The 23,679-nt window shown below is 41.6% G+C and overlaps 4 protein-coding genes across 4 annotated transcripts; 1 reads left to right on the top strand and 3 right to left on the bottom strand.

Moving 5' to 3' along the window:
• Positions 1–792: 792 nt before the first annotated feature.
• On the bottom strand, positions 793–6,461 carry LOC128199375 (rho GTPase-activating protein Graf-like). The gene is made up of 2 exons (XM_052888621.1): positions 5,909–6,461; positions 793–1,144 (listed from the first exon to the last, which is right to left on the bottom strand). The coding sequence occupies exons 1-2, from the start codon at positions 6,066–6,068 to the stop codon at positions 798–800; spliced, it is 507 nt and encodes a 168-aa protein (XP_052744581.1). The 5' UTR covers positions 6,069–6,461; the 3' UTR covers positions 793–797.
• A 1,211-nt stretch (positions 6,462–7,672) lies between these two features.
• On the bottom strand, positions 7,673–12,675 carry LOC112053324 (zinc finger protein 330 homolog). Its single transcript, XM_052888738.1, has 7 exons — positions 12,383–12,675; positions 11,529–11,679; positions 10,295–10,406; positions 9,802–9,921; positions 9,435–9,596; positions 9,147–9,218; positions 7,673–7,930 (listed from the first exon to the last, which is right to left on the bottom strand). The coding sequence occupies exons 1-7, from the start codon at positions 12,520–12,522 to the stop codon at positions 7,770–7,772; spliced, it is 918 nt and encodes a 305-aa protein (XP_052744698.1). The 5' UTR covers positions 12,523–12,675; the 3' UTR covers positions 7,673–7,769.
• A 258-nt stretch (positions 12,676–12,933) lies between these two features.
• Positions 12,934–17,225, top strand: LOC112053325 (lysoplasmalogenase). The gene is made up of 3 exons (XM_024092717.2): positions 12,934–13,247; positions 15,327–15,520; positions 15,928–17,225. Exons 1-3 carry the CDS (start codon positions 13,227–13,229, stop codon positions 16,436–16,438), a joined length of 726 nt encoding a protein of 241 aa, XP_023948485.2. The 5' UTR covers positions 12,934–13,226; the 3' UTR covers positions 16,439–17,225.
• Positions 17,226–19,358: 2,133 nt separating this feature from the next.
• Positions 19,359–23,063, bottom strand: LOC112053330 (charged multivesicular body protein 2a). Its single transcript, XM_024092723.2, has 6 exons — positions 22,764–23,063; positions 22,151–22,337; positions 21,481–21,693; positions 20,894–20,991; positions 20,453–20,550; positions 19,359–20,279 (listed from the first exon to the last, which is right to left on the bottom strand). The coding sequence occupies exons 2-6, from the start codon at positions 22,316–22,318 to the stop codon at positions 20,137–20,139; spliced, it is 720 nt and encodes a 239-aa protein (XP_023948491.2). The 5' UTR covers positions 22,319–22,337; positions 22,764–23,063; the 3' UTR covers positions 19,359–20,136.
• Positions 23,064–23,679: the final 616 nt, after the last annotated feature.

Below are 23,679 nucleotides of genomic sequence, written 5' to 3' on the forward strand. Positions count from 1 at the left end.
ACACTCACCATGCGCTCGCGCTCGTCCTCGACGGTGCGGATGAGCTGCGCGAAGTGGTGCAGCGAGCGGCCGATCACTCGCTCGTCCTCCGTGGTGGAGGCGCCGATGCACGCGAACTCGAACTGCTCCATGCCGCTCGCCGCACTCAGCCCTGCGCAGGACGACACTCACCATGCGCTCGCGCTCGTCCTCGACGGTGCGGATGAGCTGCGCGAAGTGGTGCAGCGAGCGGCCGATCACTCGCTCGTCCTCCGTGGTGGAGGCGCCGATGCACGCGAACTCGAACTGCTCCATGCCGCTCGCCGCACTCAGCCCTGCGCAGGACGACACTCACCATGCGCTCGCGCTCGTCCTCGACGGTGCGGATGAGCTGCGCGAAGTGGTGCAGCGAGCGGCCGATCACTCGCTCGTCCTCCGTGGTGGAGGCGCCGATGCACGCGAACTCGAACTGCTCCATGCCGCTCGCCGCACTCAGCCCTGCGCAGGACGACACTCACCATGCGCTCGCGCTCGTCCTCGACGGTGCGGATGAGCTGCGCGAAGTGGTGCAGCGAGCGGCCGATCACTCGCTCGTCCTCCGTGGTGGAGGCGCCGATGCACGCGAACTCGAACTGCTCCATGCCGCTCGCCGCACTCAGCCCTGCGCAGGACGACACTCACCATGCGCTCGCGCTCGTCCTCGACGGTGCGGATGAGCTGCGCGAAGTGGTGCAGCGAGCGGCCGATCACTCGCTCGTCCTCCGTGGTGGAGGCGCCGATGCACGCGAACTCGAACTGCTCCATGCCGCTCGCCGCACTCAGCCCTGCGCAGGACGACACTCACCATGCGCTCGCGCTCGTCCTCGACGGTGCGGATGAGCTGCGCGAAGTGGTGCAGCGAGCGGCCGATCACTCGCTCGTCCTCCGTGGTGGAGGCGCCGATGCACGCGAACTCGAACTGCTCCATGCCGCTCGCCGCACTCAGCCCTGCGCAGGACGACACTCACCATGCGCTCGCGCTCGTCCTCGACGGTGCGGATGAGCTGCGCGAAGTGGTGCAGCGAGCGGCCGATCACTCGCTCGTCCTCCGTGGTGGAGGCGCCGATGCACGCGAACTCGAACTGCTCCATGCTGCTCGCCAGCGCCAACTGCGCCGCGCCCAGCCCTGCGCACAGAGAATGTCCCTGGTGAGTCAGCCGCTCCGACGACCTCCGATATACAGAACCCACATATGACAATAAAGAGACTATCTTTCTTAAATCATAGTCGCCATTATGCCATGCGAAATAGGTATGTAACAGCAATAGGAGGATAAACAATACTTAAATAATTATAAGTCGTGTACAGATATCGATACTTCACGTTAGATATTTCAAAATACTTGACACTGCTGTCATTGTCCCATTTTCAGGCGTCATCATTAGTAAACTCATGGTCGCCCTAATCAAACCCCTAGGTTTCGGGGTGAAACGTACGTAGAGAGTATTTTGTCGGACCTGGGTGACGTTGTCGCATGGGTTCGCCGAATTTTCGCGGATGATAGCAAAATAAATAAATCATTATAATATAATCATGATGAACTTCCGCAAAGTAACGCCTGCTTCTATCCAATAACAAAAAAACAACTTAAGGCCAAGCCACCCTCCAATATCTCATATAATTATGTGGACGGTACCCTAACTTGTCCTGTCTGCTCCAGGACATTCCGCGCAAAAATAGGGTACATAAGTCACATGAGGGCGCATGAACGAAGCCCGCGTGTGATCTGACAGAGTCTCCAGTCGCTGTTGCCGAATCGGCAAAGACAAGACGATTGTCTGGCATATTCACAAACTTTGAGTAACGCATGTGGATATACACGAATTACTAACTACCCGATAGTGTTGTGGTTGAATTAGTAAATACTCTTGTTACTGATTTTCTGTTGATTATATGTAATTTCGTCCAAATAGCTAATCTAACTAATGGAAATCTATAAGATTCCTGTCCAACGTGTCTGACATCGTCGTCGGGTACAGAGTTGCTACGAGGGTTCAGAATGTGTCTAACCAGACAAGAACATAGGAAGGATTTCGGTTGAGGAGAGCTCCGCCACTGCCCCGGCGAGTCGCGTCAGCCGGCAGGCTCGGCCGAAGGCGTTACCTAACCACGTTATCAGTCGCACAGCGCGCCGCGTGTGTCAACAGGCACTTACGCAAGCGCCACTTTCTTCGCCGCACGTTGCACAACCGCCCGTTTATTATATCGATATTATTGGACGTGATCGGCTCGAGTAGATATTGAAGCGATAAATGACGGCCGCGCTATAGTCCACGCGTGCGGGACATTCCGTACAACAACGCTTCTGCAAGAGACGCGCGACGGATCATGAGCGCTAGTAAAGTATGCGGAATAGTCAGTTTGCTCCGTAAATTATCGAAAGACTGACTGACCACCCAGTCCAGCGGCGAGCGCTCAAACCACCGCCACCTGTAACATTGTCACGCACGTACAATGCTAGTTTTCATTTAAATCATCAGTGATGAGGCTATCCCGGAGGGTTCTCTAATATTATTACTATACAAAACACACTTCGACGGTCTCTGTGGAACAGTGCTGATGTTTTCGACTTTTAACTCAGTCGATTTAGTATTTCGTACCTACTACCTAAATCTCCGATTTGGTCCGGTGTTAAGCTTCGACTACCTACCCAGGGCTAGATTTAGGCTAAAATTACGAAAACAAAAAAAAAGCTAATGATAAAGTAGCTTACATTTTTATGTATTTGTGTACATTTAATATTTTACTTGATAAAACCTAACCAGTTTAGATAGTGCGGGGCCCCCTTTTTGTTTATTTGCACCAGGGCCCTTGGTTACCTAGCTACGCTACTGGTTTTAGTGTTTTTTTTTAGTAGAACCAACTTGTACGTCTTCCAAGTCCCACTTCCATATTAGACTACATAATCAACAAAAAATAAACAAAAATTTTATATTTTTCGAAAACAACCCAGTAGCATCAAAATGCTGCAGAATAACCGCGGTTTGAATATTGATTTGAATTCGAAATTGCTAGAATTGTAGCAATACGATAATAACACACATGCACTGGCTGTTGGCGGCAGTGATAAGGCGCTACAGCGAGTGTACGAGCACACACACACACGCTGGCTGTTGTTGTGTGCGGACTGAGGCACGCCCACAGCGCCACTCCGCACATTACACATGTGTGCAGCAGTGTATCACTTCAGCTTAATTCTTATGCTAATCAATTAGATGTCTGTGATGTCACCTTTGCAGCCTACAGCTCTACAACTAAGGGGCCAACTGATATCAACCAGTGACCACTGGATGACATTTTTACATAAAATCTTAATATATGTAAAATTTCTTAAAGAAATTAATGTCACGTGTCTCAAACGCTGTAGGAAAACATCATGAGGAAACCTGCATACCAGAGAATTTTTCTAAATCTCTGTATGTGTGAAGTCTGCCAATCCATGGAGCCAGAGTGGTGGACTATTGGACTCGAGTCCCCTCTCATCCTGAGAGGGGACTCGAGCTCAGCAGTGAGCCAATGGTTTGATAACAAACAATGTCACCTATCATAATATGTCAAAGATAGAGAATAATCCTGCAGACAACATCAAAGATATGGTTTCATTACCAACTGATATTCATTCCTAACACAGGCTTTATGTCTTACAGGGGTCCTACAGTTACAAGCCTATACTAAAGTGTTTTTCAGATAGCATGGGTACAGTGACAGTTGCCTTATAATGTTCATAATACATACTATTATTGTGAATTGCAGCTAAGTTTCAAATGTGAAACGAAATATCACCACACCCATGCTATCTGAAAACCACTATACAGCCCTGGATGTGTACTGTTTACAAACAAATAAATTAAAAATGAGGGTATAAATTACTAGTCATTTCACACCTAATAATAAATATAATTAACATGTACTTCAATTGTTGAAAATAAATTTGATTAAAGCTTAAAACAATTAAATATAGTTTACATATTTTGAGTAACATTTTATAAACAAACAATACATAATAATCTAAAATAAATAAGTTATGAAATGAAATGCATTTTCTACCCTCATTTCTAATTTGTTTGTTGGTGTTCACATGAGTAGGACTGTTGTATGCCTATTTAAGTGACCCATTACAGAGTACCTCCCTCATTGTAGTGTAGGGGGTAGTAGGGGAGGGGATTTAAAACTTAGAGCTATGCCACTTCTCACAATACAGGGTGGTAATAATTTACTTCCTCCACTGCATGTCGCTAGTGAGAGTTTCATACAATAAAATCCAACCAGAACTGCAGCAACTTCTATATTAGAAGACTGATAAAATATAAACTATGTTACTCCCTGATAATATAGCTTTCCATTGGTGAAAGAATTTTTCAAACCCATCTAGTAGATTCAGAGGAATATAAATAAACAAACATTCAAATAATATTAGTATAGACTAAAGCTATTACGTGAATCTAGTTCACATAATAACTCATCACAGTTTATATCACTACTTATCAATAGTAAAACAATAGTCAGGGATATGTTTACAGCCAATTATAATATATGGCAGCACCTACATTCCATAAATAATATAAATGAATAATTGATGAGGTGGCTATTACACTTCCAAAACAAGGAACACAATGGTGTGACAGGAATTTTTAATAAAAAGCTTTTGCATTTATAATGTAACAACACCAATGATACAAATGTCAGTTACATTTGGCAAATACTGCTGAGCTTTTATTTGTGTATGTTTTAAAATACCAAAATGATATTCATTATTATCAGACATTTATAATGTTTGAACAGTAATTTTTTTATAATCATATTTTTAGTCTCAAATTAGCAGCCTCTCAAAGGCACTAATCTTCATTTTTATGATGTACAGCTTTCACAAGTACTTGTGAAAAGATAAAAATCACATTCTCATTTATAGTATAACAATATTGTAGCAGTGTACAGTAGCAGCATTACTACAATACATGTTTACCTACAACTCAGTGAAGTGAACAACAAAAGGACAGTCTGCAAACACTTTCAATAGTGCTCAAGGTCGGTCCCTGCTCACTGAGCAAGGACATTGTGAGGCGCTCTACACTGAGACATCTGCTGTGAGGCTCCAATCACTTCTTAGGTCTTTGGGAAAAATACCTTCTGCATTTGACCTCAGAGCTGTTAACCCTCAGCCACCTTGAATTCTAACTCGTACCCATCTACCTACAGTCTGTGAAACCTCTCCAAAACATTCTCACTGAGTGCAAGTATAGTACAAGGTGTTGTTGCGTATATTGAACAGTTGAACAGGCTTCGCCACACAACACAACAAAAAATGTATAGAGGTCTCTAAAACCAGAGACAGGAGAGTTAAGTGCTCTTTTATATTAGAAAAAAGAAAGAAAGAAAATTAGTTTATTTGACACACACATAAACACAAAGCATTGCTAACAACAAACTCTTCTTCTTGATAGGAAATGTACAAAACAAACAAAGCGATGCTGCGCTGGCTGAGATTTGCAGTGGCTACTTGGGGAGATATTTAATGACAAAATTTTGTGGTTTAAACTTTACATGTAAATTACTATTATTTTAAATATAATTATTAAATCATAAACTTAGTAGGGACTTCAGGTCCAATTAATCAAACCTAATCTACTTAAAACTTATCTTTCAAGTGCAATCATAAATACGACAAACTAGATAACATTTGTACTGTGAACATAGATTTAACAAATGTGATGTATGGGACATGAATGAGTAGTTGAAGTTAATAAATTAATGAAACTGGCGTTGCCTTCCACTAATTAAACTATTATATTTATATTACAGTAATTGTCACTAGTCAGGTATACATATAATCGCAACTAACAACACCCACCAGTCGCGTGAAGGTCAGAACTCGCGGCGAGAGGAGACTTACGTTTGGCGGCCTGCACCACATCCTTGACCTCCTTGATGAGGCGCTTGATCTGCTGACTGGTGCGCTCGAGCTCCTTCTCGTGGCGCTGCAGGTTCTCGCGGAAGTGCGGGCTGTCCGCCAGGCACTCCGTGAACTCCAGCGGCTGCAGGCCCACGCCCATCCTCGCGAGCGCTCCCTCGCGCACTTTCACCAGCGCCGACCCAAGAACATCGCGCGACCAGCACTGACGCGACGCGCCAGCCGATGCACTAACACTTACTACTAAACACTACACAAAATGAACACCCGATGTTTCGTTTTAGAATATTACAGCAAAAGATTGATATGTATTGTGTACGACTTAGGTAAATGTATATGTACTATGTATGTACTACTACGTCGCTGTCACATTGGACTAGAAAATTACTCTATGCTCACATAATGCTCTCTGTCAATTGCTTAGTGATGAGACACTTTAGATCGATCCAATATCGATACATTACTATAATAAAAGGTCAAAAGATTATAATCAGGACTACAGGATTTCATCTAGGTACTATACTTTCAATTGACAAAACTAAGCACAGGAAATCACGTGCGTTCGTATCACTGACATGCTTAAAGACACAACTACATTTATGTCACCTGTATACAGTATAACTGTGTACAGGTGACGGATATGTAGTTGTGTTGCAGTCTTTGTAACTACCAATATTTTTTTATGTATTAAGGTAAAAATTACTCTTAAATTTTAATAATAAATAGACAGAAATGTTTTAACTATCATAGATCCACTTATTATTGTGTTAACAACGTATGCCAAGTTATATAAAAACAAACTTCAAAAAATGTTTAACTACTTTTCATATTGATTTTTATGTAGTTAACAAAACACACATGAAAGCTTTGAAAAAATATCGATATATTTTTTTAACAACTTCACTACTTTCTTTATTTACTTTATCATGTCTTTGCCACAAATGTTGCCAAGAAAAAAACTCTAAAAACTACTAGTATTGCTCACCTACCTACTACCACTATTTGATTAAAAATATAATCTATACTTATAATAAATCTGTAGAGAGGTCAATTCTGTACATGAAATATATTACCAAAATAACTATCAGGGGGTGATTAGTGATCGATACTGATGCCAAAAATGCAATCAGTAAAATTTTTGTCTGTCTGTCTGTCTGTATGTTCTTTATAGAAACAAAAACTACTGGACGGATTTTAACGAAACTTGGTACAATTATTAGGGTAGGGTAGGGTAGGGGTAGGTTTGAGATAGGGTAGGGTAGGGGTAGGGTAGAGGTAGGTTAGGGTAGGGTAGGATAGGGGTAGTTGAAAGTTTACAACGACTTTCACGCGGACAAAGTCGCGGGCGTCCGCTAGTAATCAATAATCAACTACCAGCGTAAGCCCCGCGATTTTACCCGATTACCCGTGGGAATATAAGAATAAAGTATAGCATGTGCTCGCCGAAAATGTAGCTTTTCATGGTGATTTTTAAAGGGGTCAACCTTATCGACTGTTTAATGATCTAACTTGTAATAAACAAAAAAAAACTTACATTTGCATGTTAAATAGCATTTGCAATATAATCCTCAATCTAATTTGATTGGTCTTGACCAATTTATTGATTCTAATCACAGTTTGTCACTTTTTGATTCCTTAGAACATTATTAAAATATATTTAATAATGTTCTAAGAAATCGCCTATATAATTCACCTGTACGGTGACTACACGAACGCTGGTAAAATATACAAAAAAAAACTTATAAGAATAATATAATAAATTTATTGAATAAAAGCAATAAATAACACATCAGATGATTCAGAAGTAACAACTATAGCACTTGTGGTGGTACCGCAGTGGCAGTTACGTATTCGTCTTGCTGGCCGAAGTTTTGTCGGTCTCCGCCTCTTCGTCGTCGGATTCGTCGTCGTCAGACTCATCGTCGTCCTCGTCCTCGTCGTCGTCATCGTCGGAGTCCGAGTACGAGTAGTCCCCACCCTCCATGCCGCCGTCGGCGCTGTAGCCTGTTCACAACCAAACCTTATTAGTGCAACTACCATCTAAAGCCTACTGCCTAATTTTATAAAGCCTATTGCCCAGTTTGGCGGGAAAATCGTAAGAATCACGTTTTAAGCATTTAAATTCTTTCACCGATAGAAAGCTACGTTAAATGCGAGAGTCACTGTAAATTTTTTTACTCCATGTTCTTTCGGGAACAGGAACTATGTGGTTGAAACCGCGGGAAGTCATTTAGCGGCATTTCTGCGTCTTTTAGAACTTTTGTATTATCTCCGAAACTATTTGACTAATTAACATACTGTAAAAGGCAAATCTTATTTCTATAATATCCTCTTGATTAATAAGTAATTTATTTTGATAAGGATTTAGGTTTAGTTTCGAAATAATGATGTAAACCTTAGTATATGATTTAATTATTTTATTAAAGTACAAATGGTGCTATATCTGCTAAAATATAGAAGATAGATATTTGCTGTCGCGACATTTTTTGTTGAAAATGATGTGTTCTACAAATTGTAGTTTTTGCAGCGCAAGCCATTTAAACAAAACTTTTGTATACCTTGGGTTACATTATTGGAGTTTCAGGAAGGATCCCTAATTTATTTGAAATATAATATAGCCTATAGCCTATAGTATTTTTCAAATCGGACCAGTAGTTCCTGAGATTAGCGCGTTCAATCAGTCAAACAAACAAACAAACTCTTCCGCTTTATAATATTAGTAGAGATTAAACTATACTTGTGATATATATAAATTAACTATACATGTAAAATAACCCTGTCTTGTCTGTCTGATAGGGCCAAAATATTAATAATTGAAGAAAGTTATACTGCCATTAAAGCTATCCACCTATCATCCATCATCCAATAACCATAGACTAATTAAATCAGGACCCGACTCAATAGATGTTACCCCTTTGTAAAACTATAATAGAAGAACATTAATCTCTTAAAGTTTTATGTGTGTAAAAACTACATGTGTGTCTATTGCGAGTTATAATTGCGTGTAGTGAAGGACACAAAATATATTTATTGGTGTTAAATATATATAGTTTACCTCGTCCCCCTCAAAAAACAACAGGCAATTTTGTTGGTGAATTTGGGTGTGATACAAGTTAATTAGTCAAAGATTTTTGAATGCATCGAGTAGTATGTTTTGCCGCCCTATAGGTAACGTGTACAAAGCTGAGGTGCGAATCGACATGGAGCAAAGTGTCTTTACCAGAGTGCGAGTAGTCGCCGTCCTCGTCGTCCGCCGCCGCCGCGCCCTGCCGCCCGTAGCGGTGCGAGCGAGCTGCACACACATTACTTGTTTATTCACTTACTCTGTATACTCTTTGTATGACAAAATATTAATAAATATAAACAAAATAAACAGCCAATTCCCCAATTTTACATAAGTTCGTAGACTATCGCCTTTGCAAAGTACAAACGACGAGAACACCCAACTCTACAAAGAGAGGTGGGTGTACAGGGCGGCGGCTAGTTGCGCCACCGCAGCGACACTCACTGGACATGCTGAGGTCGGCGGTGACGTGCAGCCCGTAGCCGCAGCGCGGACAGGGCGGCGCGCCGCGCGTGCTCTTGGCTCCCTTGCGCCGCACGTGCTCCTCGCAGAAGCACGTCTTGCAGCGCAGGCACGAGTACTGCCCCAGGCGGTTGCACGACTGGCCTGCGGAACAGTGCAGCATTTCAATGAACAAATCAAATATATGATGGAACAGTTTGACAAAATACAGGCAATCGAAAATGTTCCTGAACCAATTGACAAGAAAAAAACAACTCCTGTTACATAGCAGCACCAATATAGCAACTGGACTTATAAAACAGTATAGGTGGTGTAGCGACAGTGGTGGCGTTGGAGCAGCAGTACTCACACTTGTAGGTCTCAGACTCCAGCACCTGGCAGGAGGCCTGATGCTCGAACTGGTCGTCCTCGCACAGGAAGCCCTGGCAGAAGCAGCAGCGGAACACGCGCCCGCCGTGCTCCCACACGCCTGCGGACAAATGAAAATAAGGAGAAAAATTGCAACAACAGTTTACTTTTGATCTGACGCACTGACTTTTTGGAGGACTTTAATTACATTGGTTAACGACTTTCATAACATAAATCCAAACTCCCAAATAGTAGGATTTGTGTAGGCATTTAGGTCACTTTTTTGAGGAGTATAGTGAATTACTTGAACTGTATGACTATCACTGTAGAAGAGTCACCTCTCTTACACACGGCATCAGCGAGAAGGCAGGTGCAGGCGTGCGACGTGACGTGCAGGCGTGCGACGTGAGGCACTTGCGTCCGTGGGACACCCACACCTCACAGAAGTATAGTGAAGTACTTGAACTGTATGACTATCACTTTAGAAGAGTCACCTCTCTCACACTCCAGACACACGGCATCAGCGAGAGGGCAGGTGCAGGCGTGCGACGTGAGGCACTTGCGTCCGTGGCACACCCACGCCTCACAGAAGTCACAGATTGCTCCCTGGAATGTACACACATTATATGTATAGTAAAAATTTAACTGTGTACAGATTTATAGACCAACCAAAAAATTTTATTATTTTTCAATTTTTAGTGTAAAATTTCATCTCAAACGAATACATCAGACGCCTAATGACAGTCACAACCCATCTTGGTACAAAATTCTCAGCAATACAAATTAATCAAGCCCAAGCACAAGGTAGCTACCGTAAACCGTCAAGGGGTTCCCTTCATTGATCTTGGTCTTCATCATCAGAACCCTAATAACAGACACAACTCATCTAGGTAGAAAGTTCTCAGCAATACGAATTAATCAAGGCCAAACACAAGGTAGTTACTGTAAACTGTTAAGGAGTTCCCTTAATTGTCCTTGGTCTTCATCACCAAACCCCTAAATGACAGTCACAACCTATCTATGTGGAAAGTTCTCATTAATACAAATTAATCAAGCCCAAACACAAGGTAACTGCTGTAAATCACCAAGGAGTTCCCTCGTCTGTTTTATGACTCCATCATCAGATCGATTTTAAACCTTCATAATTTTGTATTTCTTAAAGGTACTAAATGGAAAAGTTTACGAACACACTAGACACCCATATAATTTTCGAAAGTTCCCCTCAATTTCTCCAGGATTCCATCATCAGATCTTGTCATGATGGCAATAGGACCAAATGGGGACTATACCGTTTCAAACAAAAAAAGAATTTTTGAAATCGGTCCAGGCGTCTTTGAGTAATCGGTGTACATACATAAAAAAAAAAAAAAAATACCGACCGAATTGAGAACCTCCTCCTTTTTGAAGTCGGTTAAAAATAAGCTCAAAATTTTTGCTTGAATTTTTATGGCTCTATTAGATCTCCTCTTTCTCGCCTACTCTTGAGTGGAAAGTCCAAGATGTTTCAAGCTTGGTTTACAGGTTTACCTCATCTCTTCAATTAAAAGTAGGATCACTTTTCTCCCAAGAACATTTGGAAATAACAAGTTTAATTTGTTTCATGACTGCAGCTGCACGCCTTACATATAACTGTTGTGACGTACCCTAACTAACTTTGTGAACAAGTGTAGCTACCATACATAACACTATGAATATACAAGAAACACATTATATGCAAAGTAGTCATACCACCATGGCAAGTCCTGTGGTGAAGACTCCTGGATGGCGCACCACACAGTCCCCAGACTTCAGCATGCACTTGATCTTGCCGCACTGTGCGCACGCCGGCAGCCGCTGCACCGCCGAGCAGAAGTAACAGAAAGCTCGACTCTTCTGCTTCCTGCACAGTCACATCCACCGCTCAGACCTGCATGCTTCACACAAATCACTTTAGTTATACTTAACGTAGATATTTCAAAAGGCCTTGAAGTTAACAAGCACTTTAGATTTATCTAGTTTGTCTAATAGGGACTGTGCTACTGATACAGATCCTCTCGGTAGAAACTTAGCAATTGGAGTATTAAATTAATCTTCTTTGATAGTGTTGTGCACAAGGCACTAAACTAGGGTAGGCACCTACCAATTATAAGTGCCAGCTAAAACGCTTTACCTATGTTCTGTGATAGATACTACATGTACATTACAAAAAGTGGAAAATTCCTCCTCCAATATAGGTTCCTAATAAATCCTCCGGGTATGCAATAAATCTAAGAAGTGCATGTTGCTGTTAACAACTTATTATTGCTTATACTTGACTCAATACAACACTTTAATTAGATAAAGAAATAATTTTGAACTTGCAAATATACACAGAACCTGCATGGATCTACTCAGCTTGTCCTACTAACTTATCAATTTTGATTCCAATATTTTAATTTAACACTGTTTAGTGTAACAAGTTGTGTAGTTCTGGCATACTGGCGTAAGTGTTGCTTTAGAGTAGGAGTCTCCCTGCGAGTTAATTATTATAGTTTGTAAGGTGCGATCTAGCCGCAGGCTTCGGCCGCGGCCAGGCGCCAGCTGCGAGCGGCGATGGTATTTACTTCTGACACTTGTCGCACTCCATGGGCAGGTTGCACGGGTGCTGCGCGATGTCGACGTGCTCACGAGCGTTGCGGATCTCCTTCTGACGCAGCTTTTGCTTTTCGGCTTTCTTGCGTTGACCTGTCTTTTTCTTGGGCATTTTGATACTATGTGAATTCTAATGAAATTTGGTACAAAATTAAGCACCAACAACAGTTCGGTTTTGGTTTGAATTTAAATTTTTTGAAAATTGGAAATAGGTACTTTAATTTGACAAAAATCAAAATTGACACCACATTGACACGTGACACTCGTGACACTGACACTGTCACAACTCGTCACGAGAGCGAAAATAAAAAAATATAAAAATAGTCTGTGATACTATTGTTGTTTTGTATTTTTATGGGTCCGCAAGATTCAAAATATAATTCGTATTATTCAAAATATGGATAATTGAACGGTAAGATAAAAATAATTAAAACTTAGATCCACTTTTAAACCTTAGCGACAATTTGATTTCTAGACGAATCTTATTGACGAAATGTCAAATAAATGTCAAGTACTCAAGTGTCAACATAAATTTTTTGTTTTTGTTTGTGACATTTGTTCTTATTTGTTTTGTTGTTGTTATTTGAAATTATAGGCATTAGCGGAAATGTAGGTAATATTGTATAGAAGCGAATTATCGTGATTAAAATATGAAGATTGATATTTGAGCGCGTTTACAACTACATTCGCCATTCGGAGTCGTCAGCCCATACGCGGCGCTCGCTTGTATGCTTCCTATCTTTACGTTTACTTGATTTTACTTTTAGTTCGTGCGCATCGTTCGTTTATTATTCATCGGGAAAAAAACTTTAAAATATGATACCGGCCTCCGAACTGGTGTGTATGATTATTTTTATTTTAAATTAGAATTGTGCTTGTATTTATATTCTAGCTCTGTAGAATTATTTACATTAAACTTTAGGCGGATATTAGGTGCTATTAAAAGATGAACAATGGCCAGTTTTATTTACGTTACCTTACCTTTGTTTAAAATTTTGAGTTTTCAGGATTGTTTTTAATTGAAAATACAGTCAACAGTAGTGTGTATTGCAGTTATCCACTTAGTGAGATTCTCATATACTCTTTGTAATAAGTTGTAGTTGGCCAAGCAAAGCGCCTCCAGTGCTCGGTAGTTGGGTACAAACTATTGGGAACTCTTTGCTTGAAATGTGAATATATGTCTATTGGTACATCCATGACTGAACCACTTCCATGAGCAGCTTCCAAAGCAAACCTTACTTTAGAAATGGTTCATCCATTCAGTGGTCAGGCCAGATGGTCAGACAGTGTGGACTGCTAGTACTACCCAGTGTTATAAATGTGTGCTGAGAGCCTGACTGACAGCCCAAACTCATTTAGGCTATTTTGTTCTTTGATTTGCTATAAATATTATTTATTGCTATTATTTAATTTTGCCTTCTATACTTGTCTATGTACAAATGCAACAAATGCACTCTACAGCCTAGCCTGTCATCACAACACAACAAATGTATTGTGAGCTCTAAATTGTGCAGTGTTACTGAAATGATAGACGAGGGGATTCTATTTATAACTTGTGCCACAACCAATAAGCTAATGTTCCGTGCTGAGTACAATATTCTACGCCTACACTTGGAAACTGTAGTTTAGCAACTAACTGTATTTAACTGTTGAAATATTATTTATTTACTTAATTTTTGGAGTACAATAATAGTAATTATTATATTTTATGTTAAACCTAGTTAGGTTGCACCAGTACTGATCTATGTTCTGTTCAAAGCCTTTTTTAACCGACTTCAAATAGGAGGAGGTTCTCAATTCGGTCGGTATTTATTATTTTTTTTTTATGTATGTACACCGATTACTCAAAGACGCCTGGACCGATTTCAAAAATTCTTTTTTTGTTTGAAACAGTATAGTCCCCATTTGGTCCCATTGCCATCATGTCAAGATCTGATGATGGAATCCTGGAGAAATTGAGGGGAACTTTCGAAAATTATATGGGTATCTAGTGTGTTCGTAAACTTTTCCATTTAGTACTTTTAAGCACTACAATTTCATGAAGGTTTGAAATCGATCTGATGATAGAGCCATAAAACAGACGAGGGAACTCCTTGGCGATTTACACCAGTTACCTTGTGTTTGGGCTTGATTAATTTGTATTAATGAGAACTTTCCACATAGATAGGTTGTGACTGTCATTTAGGGGTTTGGTGATGAAGACCAAGGACAATTTAAGGGAACTCCTTAACAGTTTACAGTAACTACCTTGTGTTTGGCCTTGATTAATTCGTATTGCTGAGAACTTTCTACCTAGATGAGTTGTGTCTGTTATTAGGGGTCTGATGATGAAGACCAAGGTCAATTAAGGGAACCCCTTAAAGGTTTACGGTAGCTACCTTGTGTTTGGGCTTGTTTCACTTGTATTGCTGAGAGTTTTCGTACCAAGATGGGTTGTGACTGTCTTTAGGGGTCTGATGTATTTGTTTGAGATAAAATTACATTTACACTAAAAATGGAAAAATAATAAAAATTTAAAAAAAAAAATACAACCAACTTCAAAACCTAAAAACGTACCCACTAAACTAAAAAGCGAAAAATAACATCATAATATGTTTTACCTGCTGATCAGTATGAAGGCGGTGCTTAGCCGGTGTTGTCTTAATTTAAGCCATTTCTGACAGGAACTCATGAAGCAACACTGTCTGCAAAATCTAAATCTATAATATATGACATGGCTTGAATGAATACATCACCGGCTTAGCACCGCCTTCATACTGATCAGCAGGTAGAACATATTATGATGTTATTTTTCGCTTTTTAGTTTAGTGGGTACGTTTTTAGGTTTTGAAGTCGGTTGTATTTTTTTTATTAATTGTAAATGTAAGTAAATCAAGTTATTGTTATATATATATTTGTGTGGTTGCCCGGCTGCAGTGGAGCAGCGCGCGCGCGGCGGGCGGCGCGTGGCTGCGCTGGTCGCACGCCAAGGGGCTGGGGCCCTTCTTCAAGGCGGTGTGCGTGTACTGCGTGGCGGGCGGCGGCGCGCCCTCGCCCTCCGCCGCCGCGCTCAAGTGCGCGCCCGTGCTGTGCCTGCTGCTGTGCGTGCTGCTGGCCGCGCCCGCCGCCAGGTAAGCGCCGGGGCGCGGGGGGCCGCGAACTGACTATTCATAAAAGCTGTAACTGCTAAGCTTCGTGATCGAACGAACGGCTTCAATATCTAGCACAAAAATATTTGAAAACTTCCATTGATTTTCCATGAGTCGTAGTATTAGTTAGGCCCAATGAATAAAATATTTTCGCCATATAAAGTAATGGCAGACGGCGAACATTCAGTCGGGCCGGGTGACGTAAGCGCGACGCTGCTGCGGCTGGAGCCGGCGGGCACACTGGAGTCGTCGGCCGCTCGACCTTGTGAAGGGTTCCGAGCGCGGCCGTCGCCCCGGCGTTATCTGGTATCGCGATCGCTGCGCGTGTCTGTCGGTCACTCGTGACGAGGAGCACGTGTCGGCCCAGTGTGACGTGTGCCGTGACGCAGGGCGACGTACGCGCGGCGCGTGTGCGCGGGGCTGGCGCTGTCGGCGCTGGGCGACGCGCTGCTGGTTTGGCCGCAGCACCTGCTGGCCGGCATGGCGGCGTTCGGCGGCGCGCACGCGTGCTACATCCGCGCCTTCGGGCTGCGGCCGCGGCGCTGGGCGGCGGCGGCGGCGCTGCTGGCGGCGGCGCTGCTGTACGCGCGCGCGCTGCCGGCGCCGGGCGCGCTGCGGCCGCCCGTGGCGCTGTACGCCGCGCTGCTGGCGGCCATGGCGTGGCGCGGCGCGGCGCGGCCCGGCGCGCAGCGGCCCGGCGCGCTGCTGTTCGCGCTGTCCGACGCCATCCTGGGGTACGCGCTGTTCGCGGCGCCCGTGCCCGGCGCGCGCGCGCTCGTCATGTCCACCTACTACCTGGGCCAGCTGTGCATCGCGCTCAGCGCGCTGGAGCCCGAGCCCGCGCCGGAGCCCGAGCCCGCGCCGGCGCCCGAGCCCGCGCTCGCGCCAGCGCCGGCCTAGTCTTCCAGTACCAGCCGTGTGAGAATTAATAAAACAAAATGAATACCGGAGCAAGAAAAACGACAAACGTCTTTCCAAAAGAATTAACTTTTAAGAATTAATTTCTAACTGTAAAAACGTGATTGTTCGCTCGTGATTAATCGCTCGAAGTCTCATACGTCGACTTGCGTCGCTCGACACGTCTCGTACGTACGAGTAGGTAATGTCTGTACATATCACGGCAGGCGCCGTAGCATATCTCCACCGCGCCGACACATTCACAGTCGCTACAGTACAGCAGCGCAGCCGGCGGGCGCGGGCGTGCGCCGAAACATATCTAGAGTGAGTAGCAGATCTGAATAGTACTTGTATTTTGTAAAACTATACCTCGATGTTTGTATCGTTCCTGTAGTGTGTGCTCTAGCTGTCTCCTAGGGCCGGCGGACGGTAGACGCTCTATCCGTTAGTGTGTAAGTATAATAACAAATAATAAGTATTTTTGACAGACAGTGGCGTTATCATGAACTGTACCTTAGGGACAACAAGTAGGTTGAGTAGGTAAGATACCTGCTCGTAGTCTCTCTAGCCTGTAAACATCCACTTGTACTGTATAAGGCTGTTTATTTAGTATTAGAGGTGAGGTGAGGGGGAGGGGGAGGACCAGAGGGGGGAGGTGCTTGTGAGAGCACTTGAGACACGTGCCTATTGAACGTTATTTTCGTGTAATGTTTTATTCCATGTTATAATATGTTATATGCCAATATATCTACTTACTTTGTAGTGGAAAATAAATTATTGTTGAAACATATGTTCCCATTTTATTCATAAGTTAAATGTGATGGGGGCAAATGTAATGATTTGCTAAAGTAAGCATTAATTCATTATTGATTTTACCAACACCTTGTGGTAGAGAAACATCTCGAGCAGGCCGAGGGCCTGTAGCCATCTAGCCAAGCGGCAAGTCGATTCTCTTCATTAACGCTCAGCGAACAAAAAGAATGATGGGAATGACATTTGCTATCGACAGGTCGCGGTGATAAAGTTAACGATCGGATCTGTCATTCCCATACATTTTGTTATTGTTGAAGCGTCAACTTTCGTAGAAAGAGAATCGACGTGCCACATGGGGACAGACAGGTGACAGGCCCAGGACTTGTGGCCTTGGCTGAAGGGTTCAAGATATTATCAGAATGCATTATAGGTGGAGGTGGTAAGATACATTAGCCTGTTACTTCCTGAGAATGTTGCTTTCTATTAATGACAATTCAAATTGTTCTAGTAGCTTTTGAATTTATTTATTACATAAACATTATACACCACCCGAATCCTTAACAAGAAGAGCGAACAAAATGAAAAAAAATATTATTAAAATGTATCAAGACTGTTCTCGAGTTTCGAGTCAAGCGAACGCCTATTTATTTTTATAATTAACACTAGCGGAAATCGATGTAAACTTTCAACCCCTATTTCATTTTTTGTAAACTTTCAACCCCTATTTGCATGTTGTACGAATAGGTATAAATAAATAGTTCATTAATCATTTTATAAAAATAAACGATTTTTATCGTTTTGTATTAAAAAAACTTCAACCCCTTTAGGGGTAGAGTGAAAAATTAAAAATCTTGAATGACATTATTTTTAGTATTTCTCTGGTAGTACACATACCAATTTTTACAAAAGCAACTTGAATAATAAAAAAAATTCAACCGACTTCCAACTCAAAAATTAGCCTAAACTAAAAAGCAAAAAATAACATCTTACCTAGATGCTACCTTCTGATCAGTTTGAAGGCGGTGCCAAGCCAGTGATGTTTTAATTTAAGCCGTTTAAATTACAAAATTTCTGTGGTTCTTTCAGAAATGGCTTTAATTAAAACATAACACTGGATTGGCACCGCCTTCAAACTGATCAGAAGGTAGCACATAGGTAAGATGTTATTTTTTGCTGTTGTCGGTTGAAGTCGGTTGAATTTTTTTATTAAAATTTTAATTTTTTAATTTTTAGTGCTAGCACACCTACTGAGTGTAACCAAAAATTAATAAGTAATTAGTTGAAACGTTATTTTCTTATGATAAATATCTAAGTCCTACAATCCCAATTTTAAAAATAGTACCTTAACTCATATACAAAATTTCACTCCCCCTTTATCCACACGTAATATGAATATTCAGAAAAACGTGAAAGGAACTGTCCTCCGTCTTCATCACTAGACCCCCTATGCAGTCACAATCCATATGGTTGGAAAGTTCACATCAATATAAAATTTATCAAGTCCAAACACAAGGTAGCTACTGTGAACCGTCGAGGAGTTCCCTTAACTCTCCTTCATCTTCGTCACTAGACCCCTAATACAGTCACAACCTATCCAGGTGAAAAGTTCTCATCAATCAAGTCAAAACACAAGGTAGCTACTGTGAACCGTCGAGGAGTTCCCTCAACTATCCTCCGTCTTCATCACCAGACCCCTAATATAGTCACAACCCATCTAGGTGGAAAGTTCTCATCAATACAAATTTATCAAGTCAAAACACAAGGTAGCTACTGTGAACCGTTGAAGAGTTCTCTTAACTGTCCTTCGTCTTCATCATCAGACCCTTAATACAGTCACAACCCATCTAGGTGGAAAGTTCTCATCAACACAAATCAATCAAGCCCAAACAAAAGGTACCTGCTGTAAATCGTTGACGAGTTCCATCGTCTGTTTTTCGGCTTCATCATCAGACCAACTCCAGACCTTCATAAAATTGTAGTAGTTTAAAATACCTTATAGAAACGCTAACAAACGCACTAGCCGTGAAAAAAAAAAAAAGCACATTAGGTATTAAGCACAGACCACCTTGGTAATAAGTGACGAAGCTATGAAGTAAGAAACATTAAAAAAAAACATATGCGTCGGCTAAAAAGCATCTTTCGTCAAGCGTCAGTTGAAATAAAACAAGACTTGTGATTAATTATTTATATAATATATGCAAATATTTACAACTATCAACAATCGGACATCACACAACTCGGCCGGACTGCACTCGGCTGTACAATGTACACAACACATCTCTCCGTACACGCAGCAACCCAATGCTATAGCTTGGCAAGATCCTTCGTAACACTCTCGATGGTTCGTGCGGGCCGGGGGCGTGTAGCGATGAATGAAGAACTCACGACTGATGCACCTCACTTCTCCGCACGCACGATTTCACTCTCTTGTCTTTGCCCCCCGTCGCCCGCATATCATGGGAGTTTCATCAACGAACTTGTCAAGCTATAGTCGCGTATTGCTGAATGTTTTCATGTTTTATGAAACATACACATCCATCCGGTACTTTGGGGCTAGATAGTGATTCGTGTTGTCCTTATATATTTATTTATTATTCTGATGGACACATCACATAAAAGCAGCTTAAAATACAAATCTTATAAAAAACAAAATTATACAATGAGAACTCATTAAATATTCATAGTGATGGATGAAAGGTATTCAATTAATTTTTAAATTTACTTTTGTTTTTGCTGTACAAATAAAGAATTTATATAATTTATACATTAAATTTAAGTATTGAATTTAATAATTATGTATCAGCGAAGCTTTGACCGCTGATACTCAGTAAAAAAATAAATACTATACTTAAAATAAAAATGTTTAGTCAACAAACAAGCCAGCACAACAACAGTATCAAGCGCGAGCGTGCGCGCGCGGCGGCGGCCGGCCGCGGACTGACGCCGCGCTACTCGCGGCGCAGGTTGTCGAGGCGCGCCTGCAAGATGGCGTCCGCGTCGCTGACCGCGCCCCCGCCCCCGCCGCCGCCCGCGCCGCCCGCCGCGCCGCCGCCGCCGCCCGCCAGCGCCGCCGCCGCTGCCGGTGTCTTGCCTGCAAATATGCAAATGACATATACAAGTAAGATACTGTGAAAACTCTTTACACAATTAAAGGAGCATCGATTACAAAATGCAATGTCGAGCATTGATGTGACCCAGTTCAATGGCAAGCTCCTGAGTGGGAGCAAGCCAGAGCCGGTCGCCGAGTAGATCCGCAGTACTCACCAGCGACAGAGAGGCTGCCGGTGGCCTGTGGCAAGCCCGACAGCTGGTCGTTGAGCTGCAGCCCCAGCTCGTCCAGGATCTGCGACACCACAGCATCACTGAACAGAGAAAACATGGACACTATTAGTCTTTTAGGATAGTGCTGATGTATGTACAATGATATTAAAATATGGGATCAGACATTGCATCTTTTTATGTCATAGATCCAATACCTGATCCTCTTCAATCTAAGATACACACCACAACATAACTCAACCAGAAATCATCATCATCTATTGGTCTACATCATCAGTTATTGGTCTACATTAATAATTTTTGAATCTAAAATATTGCTCTCTTTTAACAATAAAAGAGAACTGTATTTTTAGGCTTAGGTATTTAAGTAATAATAATAATTTACGTTTGGTACCAAATTTAGGCAAAAGAAATGTTATTTTGTACCTTTCTTCTTCATCATCATCTCCCTCCATGGCCTCGTCGATGGAGTCGTTCATCATCTCCTCTTTCATATCCATGATCTCCGACTGCTTCTCAAACTCCTGCAACATTCAAACAACAACTCATTCATTACACCATCTGAAGGCCTGCTGCTGAGGCTAAATGACAAGTAGCCAGGAACCTGCTGGGTACAGCAGTGACAACCTCTCTGGCACAGCTGGCAGTGCTGTGGTTCACAACAGAAAAGTCCAGGTTCCATTCTCACCGTGAGTCTGTTCAGGATATTTAATTTCAAATATAAAATGATACATGAATAGAAACTTAAAAATTAGTAGCTAGTAATAAAAGATAGTGATAATTTGTGTAGGACTTGCTTTACTTCACAGGCCCCTACTAGTTAGTTCACAATTATGCTGTTATAAGACTAAACAGAATCACCACCAGGTTTACTCGTGTGTGTGTCATAGCAGTGTTTACTACAAATGATGCATTTAAAACTTAACAGTATGACATTTGGATTGGTAACACATTCACCAGTTTACTCCCCGAGGGCGTAACAAAGTTTTAGTTCAAAAAGCGGGCGGGCGTACCTGCAGGATCTTCTGTATCTGAGGCACATTGAGCTGGCGGTTCATGGAGGCCATGGCGCGCGTGACGCCGCGCATGGCCTGCGCCATGCTGCTCTGCGACTTGAGCGTCTGGATCTTGAGCGCCACGGCCTGGATGTTGGCCTTCATCAACATGAACTTGCGCACGTAGCGCCGCGTGCGCACCAGGTCCTTCGCCATTATCTTCACTGCATCCTACCACATGCAACATCTCCATTACTCTTTTTACTGAGGAATAATACTTTCATCATTAGCAGCCTATTTTAGTAGCACACTACAGGGCCTGGCCTCACTCCTTACAGATTTCTATTATCCAACTGTTTGCCAATATAGAAAAGATACAAATTGTAACAAAGGCATATCTGTGGAAAACAGTCACGTTGATAACAGATGAATCTGCTAAATTAATTTTATCCACTAAAGACGAAATAAAACCAATTTGGCAGATTAATTTAACTCATTTGGGTCACAGAATTATTTCATAGTACACAAAAAAGTACAAGTAGATTGTTCTTATGTAAATAAATAATATTATCAGAGGAAGATAATACTAAAGTTCTTTTCTTTCCTTTCCCACACTTGGGCATTATTGTTGGGCACTATGTAAAGTAATCACAGAGCCATAACAAGAGCTCAGTGACTAGTGACTGACCATCTGTCCATCCTTGGCAAGCTTCTTGATGTCAGCAATGACCTTCTTCTCTTGCTGCTCCATCTTCATGCGCTCTCGGTCCAGGTCGCGCATGGCCTTGTTGAGCGCGCGCTGGTTCTTGCGCAGCATCTCCTCGGGGGTCATCCGGTGCCCAAACAGCCACTCCATTGTGGATATACTGTCACCTCTACAACACAAATGTGTTACTGACACTTCTTTCATACTTACAGAATTGTTTAAGATTTGGAGATCAAAAGATCTGAAGATAATTGTATCATCGTATGAACATCAGTTTTTTAAAAAAAAGGAGATTGATTACTTATGTTTAGTAATAATAACAATAGAAATTTGTAATGTAATACTGTAATATTTAATTTGGATAATTATTTCAATTTCATTTTAAATATCATATTTGCACGCCAAAGTGGCATATTATGTTAAAACTAGATTTAAAATATTGTATTGTATATTGTATCATTCAAAAACCCACAGTCAAATAAATTTATTTTGAATAATTTTATTACCAATATTACAAATCTTAATCGTCGTGTCGAGTAAATTAGTGTCGTATTGTAGCGCGACATCGTAAATTATAATATAAAAGAGCAATTACCTCTACAAAATCAAATTCATACGATGAACACTTGTTTTGGGATGATGATTCAGACACCAGTAAATTGAGAAATTCAGGACACAAACAGTCTACTTAAAATGCACTAAATATTATTGTACTATTATTTATTACAGATGAAACAAGGTATTTATCATTGTTTTTAATTTCTATTAGCATTACAGAATAATAAAATATTTTAATATTATTTTACAAATAGGTATCAAAATAATAACTTTTATCTTTTCGTTTTCTCAAATACGTCACGTCAAATCAACATTCAACGTCAACGTCAAGTCAAAAGTCCCAATCGCAGTACAAAGTGCCATAGACAAGAAAGAAGAAGAAAAAGAACGTCAACGTCAAATCAAATGATAGTTATTCAAAATGTTCGAAACCTCAGAGAACGAGAGTAGTATACTGTCAATGTCAAATTAAACGCTCAGACTAATTTATATAAGGACTAGCATAGCACCATAACACTGTCTTCAGAGGATCCTCGAGTACTTCGGTCACATTGCCAGAAGAGCTAACTAGGTGAAACTTGTTATCACTTCCAAAGTAGAAGAGATCTTGAGATCTTGAGGACGTAGCCTGATGCGTTGGCCAGATCAAATCCGTACCACTCTCGATACGAAAGTACAAGAAGTTTTACATGTCACGTTAAGCAGAGCCGCCTGGCGTGACATCGAGCGGGGAAAAGTCGTGAATGTGTTGTATCCTATAACACGACGACACTCAGTAATGAGGGTCACGACGCGAAGAGAGAGTATCGCACTCAATTTCACGAACAAAAATGTTTGTTAAATTGTGAGTAAAATGAGCTTAAACTAGGCTAAGTATAATATATCCTAAGTTAAACTAAAAGTTGTAAGCCTTTTTGGAGTTTACTCCTTAAGAATCGATTTTTTATATATAA

This window comes from Bicyclus anynana, chromosome 23 (assembly GCF_947172395.1).
Source record: "Bicyclus anynana chromosome 23, ilBicAnyn1.1, whole genome shotgun sequence".
Classification (NCBI taxonomy): domain Eukaryota; kingdom Metazoa; phylum Arthropoda; class Insecta; order Lepidoptera; family Nymphalidae; genus Bicyclus; species Bicyclus anynana.

What these genes read in the sequence shown, in the direction of transcription:
- LOC128199375 (XM_052888621.1), bottom strand. Translation starts at nt 6,068, where the DNA reads ATGGGCGTGGGCCTGCAGCCGCTGGAGTTCACGGAGTGCCTGGCGGAC. An exon ending in TGTGGTGCAGGCCGCCAAAC is followed by an intron (nt 1,145 to 5,908) that starts GTAAGTCTCCTC and finishes CTCTGTGCGCAG; the next exon opens with GGCTGGGCGCGGCGCAGTTG.
- LOC112053324 (XM_052888738.1), bottom strand. Translation starts at nt 12,522, where the DNA reads ATGCCCAAGAAAAAGACAGGTCAACGCAAGAAAGCCGAAAAGCAAAAG. An exon ending in GGAGTCTGAGACCTACAAGT is followed by an intron (nt 9,597 to 9,801) that starts GTGAGTACTGCT and finishes ACTGTTCCGCAG; the next exon opens with GCCAGTCGTGCAACCGCCTG. An exon ending in CGGCGACTACTCGCACTCTG is followed by an intron (nt 7,931 to 9,146) that starts GTAAAGACACTT and finishes GGTTGTGAACAG; the next exon opens with GCTACAGCGCCGACGGCGGC.
- LOC112053325 (XM_024092717.2), top strand. Translation starts at nt 13,227, where the DNA reads ATGATACCGGCCTCCGAACTG. An exon ending in TGATACCGGCCTCCGAACTG is followed by an intron (nt 13,248 to 15,326) that starts GTGTGTATGATT and finishes GCCCGGCTGCAG; the next exon opens with TGGAGCAGCGCGCGCGCGGC. An exon ending in CTGGCCGCGCCCGCCGCCAG is followed by an intron (nt 15,521 to 15,927) that starts GTAAGCGCCGGG and finishes GCCGTGACGCAG; the next exon opens with GGCGACGTACGCGCGGCGCG.
- LOC112053330 (XM_024092723.2), bottom strand. Translation starts at nt 22,318, where the DNA reads ATGGAGTGGCTGTTTGGGCACCGGATGACCCCCGAGGAGATGCTGCGC. An exon ending in GATGATGATGAAGAAGAAAG is followed by an intron (nt 20,551 to 20,893) that starts GTACAAAATAAC and finishes TTCTCTGTTCAG; the next exon opens with TGATGCTGTGGTGTCGCAGA. An exon ending in CGGCAGCCTCTCTGTCGCTG is followed by an intron (nt 20,280 to 20,452) that starts GTGAGTACTGCG and finishes GCATATTTGCAG; the next exon opens with GCAAGACACCGGCAGCGGCG.